General features: G+C 42.6%; 1 protein-coding gene across 1 annotated transcript in view; it reads right to left on the bottom strand.

The window, feature by feature from the left end:
• Positions 1-4,477: 4,477 nt before the first annotated feature.
• cdh13 (cadherin 13, H-cadherin (heart)) overlaps positions 4,478-11,131 on the bottom strand; it is a 423,714-nt gene continuing 417,060 nt past the window's right edge. Inside the window, exons 14-15 of the mRNA XM_085411590.1 lie at positions 4,967-5,185; positions 4,478-4,572 (exon numbers count right to left, since the gene is read on the bottom strand). Of these exons, the coding sequence (XP_085267716.1) occupies positions 4,562-4,572; positions 4,967-5,185 (230 nt within the window). The 3' untranslated portion in view covers positions 4,478-4,561. The remainder of the gene's footprint in view (positions 4,573-4,966; positions 5,186-11,131) is intronic.

Here is an 11,131-nt window from a genome sequence, read left to right as displayed (position 1 = left end):
AAGTGGCTGTCAGAGCAAAGCGAGGGATCAGAAAGGAGGAATAGTGTGGTCTAAAACCCCAGAAGGATGGAGGTAAATTAGTGGCATCTGGGCTGGGAGTTGTTTGTTGTGTTTAATGATAAATGCCTTGTTTTTACTCCACCCTCTCACTGTCTCTCTCTCTCGCCTATACCCTTGGAATTACATCATTACACTTGCTGAAAACACAGAGAAACACAGAGAAAATCTGCAGTTCTCTGCAGTGCATTAATGCAGCTGAAGCTTGTAATCCTGGGAGGAAAAGAGTTTAGCATGCAGTTTGAGCTGGAAGACCTTCCTAGGTTGACTCAGAGCAGGTACGATGAAATGCGGGATTGAGAAAGCAAAAAAAGAACTTTGGCGCTCCTTCCACTAGTTTTCATTTTATCAAATCATTTCACATAAGCCAAATAAGCAAAGTAAGTCACTCTGGGCCACAACATATCAATCTTCAAAATCCAGCAAAATCCACACTACCACCACTAAAATACACTTGATTTATACACTGTCCATATTGGCCAACTTACTGCTTCCAGCCTCACATCATCAACTTTGAACTTTTTTTTGCAACAGTGAGGCTGCTGCAGGGAGATACTGCATGTTCTGTGCAGGGCACGCACGTTCACATATAGACTGATAGGGGGCAGTGTGGTCATCTATAACAGTATTCCACCTGTGAGTTGTATTAAGCAAAGAAATACTCCTTGTAATTCTAAAATTAGGACTCGTGCTTATGAGTCACTTTAGTTTTTGAGTGCATCTGTAGCCTGTGGGGAAAAAACCTGACTGACATCACTTCGTGTGCCCGTTTAGGAAATTCTCTGTCTTTTGAAGAATAGAGATTTAGCACCCTCCATCTAAACGTGCATTTGTACGTGCGTTTGCCATAATATATCTGCATGTATTCTCTCCTACAGGACTATAGAATAATACTGTAATTGTGTCCTACTTTCATGGTAATCTTTGTGAATTTGTGTATACGAAGTGATTTTTGTGCGAGTCTGTGGCACAGGGAACTACAAAGAAAGCTTTACAGTGGGAGGGAGTGGAAGTAGGCCCCCGCAAAGCCCTGGGATTTATCTACCAATCCTGCAAGTGCAAACAAAGGGTTGTTGAGCATTAGAAGACACAGTATATGCACACTGCAAATACAGACACACACTTGTACTCTGTATTCGTCCAGCGGGGTTACATATATTATGTATTGGTGTGAAAACCAAGCCCAGTGATGCATTATTTGGCTGAGAGCTGATGCAGAAAGCAAGCTAGGACATGGTGGAGGGGATGGATGGATGCAGGTGGGATAAGGTGAGACTGGAGTCCAGTTCTGTGCTATATTAAGTACATGCTTCACAACTCTTTTGGTCCAGTTAATGTAAAGCACAAAGGGAAATCTGCCATAGAGGCGGTCAGATGATGCAGTTTTCTTTTCTCCGTCTTCTCCATTGATACTGTTTCTACCCACTGAATGCTTTACAGAGAAAACTGAACTGAAGCACTGGTGAAGATCACAGTCATTTTCTCTTTTTTCTCCTTGAGCTCCACTCAAACACCAGATTGATAAATTACCCTCAGTCCAAACACAACTTCTTGCTTCTCTCTTTTTCTCCTTCTGCTGCTTCTTCTGACACATTTATTAGTATATGTCTTATACATTTATTTTTTATTTTCATAATTTCACTTATATTTGAGCTTCACTGTGCAGAATGACATCTGCGCATAGTTTTGCAATAGCCTGATTAGTGTGACATGGAAAGTTGACTCCTCATCACAGGAATGAAACAAGTTTTCTGCTGCCTGCTAGTTATTTGCATTGCATTTCTTTAGGGAAACTGTCCAGTAGTGTTTCCATTGGATGCAGTAAAGATAGCACACAGGTACACTTCTCTTAACCATAGTTTACATAGTTAAACATTTGTTGGGAAGCTGCATTTCCTAGAAGCTTCCTAACAAATTTAATGAGTTCCATCTAAAGGTGGAGACACCAATGTTCATTTTCTGTGTTGGCATGGCTGTTAGAGGTTACTCAGCCTTAAAACACGACTATAAGCCTTTAATAAAAGTCTAATAATAGTCTCCTCTACACATGCTGAGGAGATGGTCTCACATATTTATTATTTTGACAAATATAGAGTCTTAAAAAATTAAATAGATGATGAGCACAAGGTGTCCTTTAGCAGTCCTGCTTTATGCCTCGGAAACAGGAAGACAAAAATCTTGTTTTATAGAGACATTAGGAGGCTGGAAAGGTAGAAGATGGTGTATCGTAGCGCTGAAGGACAACTTGTGTGTGTGCAAGAGGCTTTGACATAATGGCGACATCTGATTGGGCCGCTCTACAGAAAACACTAGCTTGAAAATCAAGAATGCCCAGTTAAGGGAAGCATTTTAATTATTCTGTGTCTCCTGCCTCGGCTTGCCTTTTCAATGTTTAACGAAGACTTCCGTCTTTCTAAACATAGCCATAAATAAAGTCCGCAAATGAAGATAATGGGGGAAAAAAAAAGAAACATGTCTGCCAATTCCCCCAGCATAAACATTTTCCAGGCAGTAAACAGATTGCAGACATATTTAATATAGACACTTCCCTGTTATGTTCACTGACATAACCGCACGTGCTTTACCTGAAGAAATGATTTGTGGATGCCAATTATTTTAAAGATTAAAAATTTAGTAGACATGGTTGGGGATTAAGAGAGAAGGAGGATAAGTGAGGAGAGCTACAGATACAAGGAAAGAAGAATTAAGATAGCTGTTGTGCTGGCCATGCATTCTGCATGCCTGTAGCCCAGCGAGCAAAAAACAAAGAGTTTAATCTGCACACTGCTTTCTTCTCCTTTCCCCATCCTTCCCCCTCTGGCTCTTTTCATTTTTCTTCCCCTCATCTCTCTCTTTCGGGGTCAGAGTTCAGTTTGGAGATAAGGGAATTGGAACAGGATACTCTCTGCCTCTCTGTCAGACTATCTGACTACACACTGCAGCGATCAGCCCCCTCTATCTGTCCCCCAGCACAGGTCTGTGTGATGAGCTTGAGCAGAAGTCATCTCTCTGAGCTCCCGCAGTGTGTGTGTGTGTCTGTGGAGATGTTCTGTGTCTGAATTGGTGAACCTCTGCTGCTGAGCTGTAATACTGTCTCAGATTCCCAGTAGAGATACAGACACACACACACACACTTTTCTTGTTTCCTCTCTGTCTGTAATCTTCAACCTTCAGCTTCGGGGTAACTCCACCGTCTGCAACGTGCGTTCTGACTACACAAACGTACTCCGGGCCAAACGAACGGATGTGCACAGCCTCCGGAACAAGCATCCAAGAATCCGTGTTCTGGAGAAGCTATTTGGTTAATGAATGCCACTGTCTATCACTGCACTAGTTACAGTAGAGTAATGAAGGCTACTGTCGTTCAGTGCAAAAAGGACATCTGTGGCAAAGACTCTCTTAACATCATCTTTGGCATGTCAACCAATTAGAAGGCTTTCGAGTTCAGACACATGTTTGCGCTACCATGGAAACCCCGTATAGGAAGCTGCGTCTGAAAAGGAGTCTGTGAAAAGCTACCTGACTGCTCCAGCTGGGATAGTCTCAGGATCACTGCCATAAAACTTTCCAAGAGGTGGCTGTTTGTCCTTGAACGCTGATGCAGCATCAGCTTGTGATTAGTGTGTCGCAGCGAAACCGCGACTAATGGCCTATCAACGCTGTCGTGCGGTGTGCTTATGCCGCTGCTTGCTACACGCCGTCATTTTAATTTAATACTTTGTGTCCTGTGAATCACGAGCTGAAGAAGTTGCAGGTAACTGAGTGCACGTAGCTGAATCAGAAGAAGATGAAGAGTGGGCGCAGGCGCCACTTCAAACAATGCTTTCTGTAACACGTAACAGTTATCTGTTAGGAGTGAGCATTCAGAGAAAAGACATGCATCCATAGACAGATTGATCTATAGCCATAGGAAGATCGCTGAGTCATACTAGAAGCTAGAAAAAGAACAGCAGAGATGTTGCCCACAAGCAAAGGATTATGGGGGAAATGCGGCTAAACAGAGAAGCACAAGACAAGTGGTACAAAAAAACTGTGGCAGAGGAGGCTGAAGGAAGAGAGTTTGACAGGACTGACAGGAGATGAGAAAAAGGGAGGAAAGATGTTAAGATCAGTAGAAGAAGACAGGGAAGAGAGCTGGGAGGACAAAGGGAAGGATGGCTGTGATTTGTCGCACGATCAGAAGTAAAACATTTTACAGTCAAACACAAATTAGCAGAACAAAGATGGAATAATTACAGCTACCCATCTTTCAGCGCTGAAATGAAATTCCTTCTCTGTTCCTCCCATCCATCACATTATTTTTTTTTTACCCTCTCATTCCTCATCATCTCCTTCTCTCGCTTTACTCCGTCACCATCCCTCCTGCTGTAGACAGCCGCCGGCATACAGCGAGCTCGCCTATAAGCTACAGAGAACAAGCCCAGACAGAGCGAGAACGGGATCTGGGGCCTTAAAGATGCAAATGAGTTTTCTTCTCACCAAACTAGCTGTTGGATGTCCTCCATTACAAACGTGCTGTAAATGGAGAAGGCTGAATTATTCATACCATCACTTGGCTTAAATGAGATATTTAGAGTAAATTCAAGTTTGACTTCCTTGGGAGCGCCTTAGGCTTGTAGGCAGGAAATATAGAAACATAAAATGTACAAGACACACTTGTGCATCTTGAATTAAATGATGTATTCTTCCCAGGCAAAGAATTCAAATCCTTTTTCTTTACACGTGAACATAAGTGCAAAAACTGCTTTGATCCTAAATAAAATGATGCTCCATGTTTGTCTGCATTGATTTTGTACCCGAGTCTGTACTGGAATCGGCAGGAATTCACTTTTGAACTGAGGAGAAAATAAAAAACACACAAAAAACCAGAGTTTTCTGTTGTTGTGGGAGTTGGTTGCGATGTACTTACAGAGTAAGGTGAGCAGGAGTGTTGCGAGCGGCACAAGAAACCTGGCACGATGGGAGTGGGCCGAGCTGCAGTGCATCCGGTTCTTATTACAGATGCAAACCTGAACCTTGACCTCTGTATTATTGGACAAAGGGGGTACCCCTGAGTCCGTGATGAGCAGCGGGAGTTGGTAGTTGTCTTTCTTCAGACTGCGCAGAAGCCTGATTTGTGAGTGCGTCGCTGCGGAAGACAAAGAAAACATTGGACGGGGTTCAAAGTTACGTCCATCTTCTCTACATAAACAGTGAGCTCCTTTGCAAAGCACAACTAAACATGTGTGTGTGCAACAAACACAAAGTAAGCAGGTGCAAAGGCATTCCTGACAACTGAAGCAATGGAAATTGCCACCATTTAAGTTGCATCAGATTCATTACATTTTGTTGCATCATACTTTAAAATTTCTCCAGAGACACGACAGAACATACTGAAACTGGTGCACTTCATGCTGAAATGTGTCACAATATGCATGCCAACACATTTCACCTGTCTGCCAGAGCTGAGAGCTCTAAAACAGGCAAATTGTGTTTACTTAGAAAATCTGTCATTTAACTCAGTGCTCAAAATAACGTTATAAGGCAATAAACGTCAGAAATACTGAGGTCATTCTTCACACAAACCCCCCGCAGATCGATATGTTTCGTCACACTCTGATTTGTACATGAATGACTATGTGAACATTCGGGTGGCTGTAAACACCTCGAGGTCTTCCTCTGTACAGACACAGCAGGACTTGTTGCTCCCTCTACTCAGATTGGTGAAAAATTACAGGAAACCTTCCTGGTAATAAATGACCTGTCACGAGTCCTGTGACTCAGTGTTTGGTTTTTGCTTATTAATATTGTTTGTTTCTGTTAGTGTCTGGTTGTGTTTGAGTTTCTTTGCCTCTCCTGTGCTACACCTTTCCTGTCTCAAACTCTCTGGCTGTATCCCAACTCAGGGTCTGCAGCCTTAAAGGCCGCATTTTAAGGCCGATTACGTCACAGCGACGCGACGAAGGCTGTCCCAATTCGAAGGCTGCTCGAAATGCGGCCCTCAGATGCGTCCTTCATTTCCCTGAATTTTAAGGACGTGGCGGTGTAGACTTCGTGGCCCAACATATCCCAGAATGCATAGCGCGGCGGTGGGTGTGGATAATTTTGCAGAAAAAAAACGGCGGATGAGGGGCGCCCGAAGAGTGAACTTTAAGTACTGAATATTATGTCACTTATTTATGTGCAAATGTTTAATAACGAAGAACATGAAAACATTACTGTTGGCCACATGTCGACAAAGTCATGTGACATTAGTGACGTTTGTACTAACTTGGTTTTAAAGCTTTTACTTTAAAATATACGCCGTCCAATAGCTGAGCTTAATCAGAGAATGATCAAAGCTCATGTAGAAACAAACAAATGAACAAAAGATTGTCTCCTTCATCTCTGTCAAACAAAGCTGTATGACACGTTTCCAGCTGTTAGTATCATGGTTGCTAGGCAACCTGGGCAGCGCGACGGAGGCTAGACCGTCCCATTTCACAAGCCTCGCACTTCCGGCCTTAGCGGTCTTTGAGTACGCGGCCCTTGAGGACCGTTGAGGCTGCAGACCCTGAATTGGGATACAGCCTTTGTGCTCGTGCTTCTCCTGTGGGTTCCCTGTCAGCCGTGCCTCCTGGTCAAGTCTGCATCTCCGTGCTTGTCTTGTGTTTCCTGTTTTACTTTGGTAGTCTCACGTCCTGTGATCAGTGTTTTGCTTTCCTCTCATCTCATTATGTTGGATTAGTCCCAGCTGTGTTTCCCATTCTTGTGTATTTAAGCGCTGTGTTCTCCGCTGCCCTTTGTCGCGTCGCACCCTCACTATGCTGTTTTCCCTCCGTGTTCCAACTTCTAGTTCTCAGTTCCTGGTTTGTTTTCTAGAGTTTCTTGTTCCCAGTTTAGTTTTGTATTTGATGTTAGTTTTCCAGCCAATAAAGCGGCCGCTTTGACTTTACCTTTTCGTGTTCGAGTCCTGACACACAGCTGATCGTGACATTATGTAAAACTGAACACAGTTTTATGAACTAAGCCAGAAGATGTTTATTTCCTTGACTGAACAATGGTAGTTATAGTGGTGCAACATTCAAATCTCTCACAAGTACTCATTTGGGTTGTGGTTTGGTGACTGTGAGTGCCACAGCAGTGTGAGGAGGAAGAATTATTATTATTATGTTGCTTTTCTTTAGAGCTCTGAAGTCTCGTTCATCTTTTATCTAGTTTTTAGGGCATTGAAGGTTCGAATGCTTCCAATTAGGGCAGTAGTGAAGTTGTTGTTGTGGACTATGGAGCCCAAAAAACCCCGAGTCTAACAGTCATCTTAAAGTGTCTCTTGGGACAGCAGTGTTTGGGGATTCACTTTGAGATTCTGGGTTGGTTTTGTATGAATTTGATCAATTGCATTTGTTCATGTGCATGACTGCAGCTCTTGTCCATGCTTTAGGTTATCCTCTTCAAAATAATAATGCTGTAAGCCCACATCATAGATCCTGGAGGTAGGTGAGCATGTGCCCTTGTCCTACATTCTTATGAGTCATTTCCATCAACTCTGAGAAAAAGCAGGTAAATATAAAACAGAGGACTGAAATGTTCTAATGCTGAGCTCTCTGTCTTTATCACCACAGCTGACACGCCGCTGCAGTTCCCAATGGAAACTTTATTAACTCGTATCTCTTAGAGATTATTTTGTGTCTAGTGTGGACATCACTTCTAGGTCTGAAAAGCAAAGCCGGCATCCAGGTGCCATAAATCTACATTCTGTTTCTTCTCTTGTGGTTGGAAAAAGAAATCAAGTCAAATTAAATTCTATAAGAAAACTTTGGCTGACCTCAGCAGCACTTTCTTGATGAGTTTATTCGTTCAGGTGATAGTTTTAAATCTCTCTGGATACAATGTGACGTTCATCTTGTCAGTTATATTTCTCATTAGAGAAAAAAGAATCTGAATTTATTTTTTGACAAATCACTGACAAAAACAAAAAACAAGACATCCGGAAGGTTGCCGGTTCGAGCCCCGGCTTGAACAGTCTCGGTCGTTGTGTCCATGGGCAAGACACTTTACCCCTTGCCTACTGGTGGTGGTCAGAGGGCCCGGTGGCGCCAGTGTCCGGCAGCCTCGCCTCTGTCAGTGCGCCCCAGGGTGGCTGTGGCTACAATGTAGCTGCCATCACCAGTGTGTGAATGTGTGGATGACTGGATATGTAAAGCGCTTTGGGGTTCTTAGGGACTAGTAAAGCGCTGTATAAATACAGGCCATTTACCATTTACCATTTTTTTGGTCTACGTCTGTTGACTCATCACATCGTAGCTTTGTCCATCTTTTACACTTTACAATTAATTATTGTTCAATCATAAGATCAGCAGCCTGCCTTCTTTTTTTGCCCCCCACCCACGTCCTAAATGAATCCAGGACCTTCCAGCCTTTATTTCTGAGAGTATTTTTAAAAGTACAAAGAAGGAAGTTCGTGCACTTCCCACCTACTTTGTTTATGTGTCAGCTAATTATCAGCTATGAAGCATATAGAAGGATAAACAGTTTTAACACACGATGCTACGCCGCAGAACGAAGAAAGGACGGGAAAGGGAGGGATCGGGCCAAAGTGTGGCTCTAAGCAGCACAGGTGGTGGCTGACTGATATGTGTTTCCCCCCCCTGGGATAACAGCAGCTGTGCACTTGCTGCAGCGACTGTTCATAATTTCAGACATACAAATCCATACTGATATCAGCCCTCAACACTTTCCACACGCGCTGAACTTGCCGAAGAATATCGAAAAGACCATTAAAGAACTTCAAGGTTTGCAGATTGTCCGTGTGCTGGATTCAAGCAGAAAACTTATTTTAGTCTGTTAGCGTTTTGATCCTTGCTGACTGTAGACAGCCTTGATGATGAAGTTAAGTTGCACAACTTTTACTGACTTCCATCAGAACACTTTAAAAGAGAAATTTAAAGTGAGGAATACAGAAAGATGTTCCATAATATCTCTGCGAGCTTTTAATTGTAATTGCATTTGTCTGCGTGTATTGTCACGACCCCTCCACATAAAAACTTCCAGCTGTTCTTACACTGAGATGTACTGTTGGGGCAGAGCCACGAGCTCTCCTGGTGCTGCGTGCACACAAACAGAAGCACACAGAGGGACGCAGCTGAGATGAGCACAGCGCCAGTCTCTTTCACTGGGAATGGGTTCTTTCTCTGCTGGCCCTATCTGTCTCTTCCAGCGGTGCTGATTGAGGAGTGTCTGTACCCCCCTCTTCCGCTGTCAGTCACAGCTAATACCTCTGGGCAGGTTTTAGCTCTGGTCTGTCACTCAAACAAACACAGACAGCACTGTCGGTCATGCAACCCTGATTCAATGTCTTGGTTGTCTGTCTAGCCTCATCTCCGCTTTCCTCGGCGCATCGTTTTTCTCCTCATCCTTATCATGTGATCTGTAGGAATCTCTCCAGTTATGACTGCTCCACTATTCTGGACAGTCCAAATCAACACTGTGTGACAGGGTATCAAATTGTACTTGGATGAATTGACCCTTAAACATTTTCGACATGAAGCTGATTCCAGAGTACCAGTTTTCTGTAACACTTCTCTCAGATTTTCCTTTAAACTTCTAGATTCCCCGGGCTCAGTGGAAAGTGCTTTAAACCTCCTGAGAAAGAGAAACCAGCATGCAAAAAAAGAGAAAAGTGACTGTCAGTCTGTTAAGGTCATGAGGTGGCTATGGGCTTGCTGTGTGGAGTATGTTGACTCTCCCACTGTGTGAGTGGGGTTTCCTACAGTGCTCTGTCCGCCCACAGTCCAAAGACATGCATATTAGAATAATAATGACTCTTGATTGGTAATAATTGTAGATGTAGGGCTACATAAAGAGGTGAGTATAGTTTCAAGTCAAAGGACTTTGCATTGTAAGACCAGGAAAGAGGTATACAAATACTAATCCATATCGTCATATTTTACTCTTAATATTTCATTAGGAGAACCAGTTTTTTGTTATGTAAACTCAATTATGGTATCTGAGTTGTGCGCTCTCTTTCAAACACTGCACTTCTATTAGATACTGCAGACTCGGCATATATGAACACAAAGTGTCATTTAGCATTGCTCCTTTGACACTGGTAGACGTAACTGCAGATGAGGATGCACAACGGTCCTATTTGAAAGAATCAAAGTCTGAATGAAGAGAAAGGAGATGTTTCGTCAGGAGTGTGCTTCACTTCTTATTGTAAGTGTGTTGCATGTTTTGGGGTTTTTTTTACACTCACAAAATCACTTGGTAGATTTAGGAAAAGACTCTAACTGAGCACAATTAGATAACTTCATAACATCAACCCCAGACATTGAAAATGTATATTTACAGCCACATTTTGAATGCTGTAGCTCAGGAGGCAGAGCAGGTTGGTGGTTCTCCTCCTAGTCTGCATGCAACTATGCTTGGGTAATATATTAACTCTACGTTGCTCTCTGATCCATCGCAGTGTGAATGCTAGTTAGTAAGCACCTAAAAGTCCGTTTACTGTCTACATCTATAAGTCCTGCATTTAAACATCTGATCAACAATCAAATACCATCTGAAAGGTTTCTGGTTTATTTCAGCATGAAATCCAAACATACTGCCACAGCAGCAAAAGCATACGTGGATACTACTCCACTTTGTGCTTTTCTATCAGTTATGGTTTGGCCTCCACAGATCCCGACAGAGAACAAAAGGCATCCAACATCCAGAGCTCTGGATTCTTGTTCTTTTAGAAGCACAGAGAACTGTTCCCAAAGACTGCTTCGATAAATTACAACAGTTTGTTATACTGAAGAATAACGGCGGACACACCAAGCATTGACCATCAAGCTTGGTAGAATTGTACAAACTTGGTTTTTGCCTCATATTTCCATGTAAATAGTTAAACCTAATCCAATTTTGCTCACTTTTGCTAAATACTGTATAAATCCCAACTGAAACACAAAGATAATTAGCATCATTGTCATTTTAAACACTGTGAATGAAGGCTAACAAGCCATCATTTTAATTTAAATCAAGGTAAATTCAATTAAACTGCAGTTTTAATGTTATTTCAATAGGAAAACTGAATTTAGCTTCAATGACTTCTTATTGTATTTGCGCTTTGTGG

This window comes from Rhamphochromis longiceps, linkage group LG7 (genome assembly GCF_057381845.1).
Source record: "Rhamphochromis longiceps isolate RC_006_pf linkage group LG7, R_longiceps_female_GT1.1, whole genome shotgun sequence".
Lineage (NCBI taxonomy): Eukaryota > Metazoa > Chordata > Actinopteri > Cichliformes > Cichlidae > Rhamphochromis > Rhamphochromis longiceps.
The sequence above is the reverse complement of the archived record's forward strand: the minus strand, read 5'-3'. Positions and strand labels throughout refer to the sequence as shown.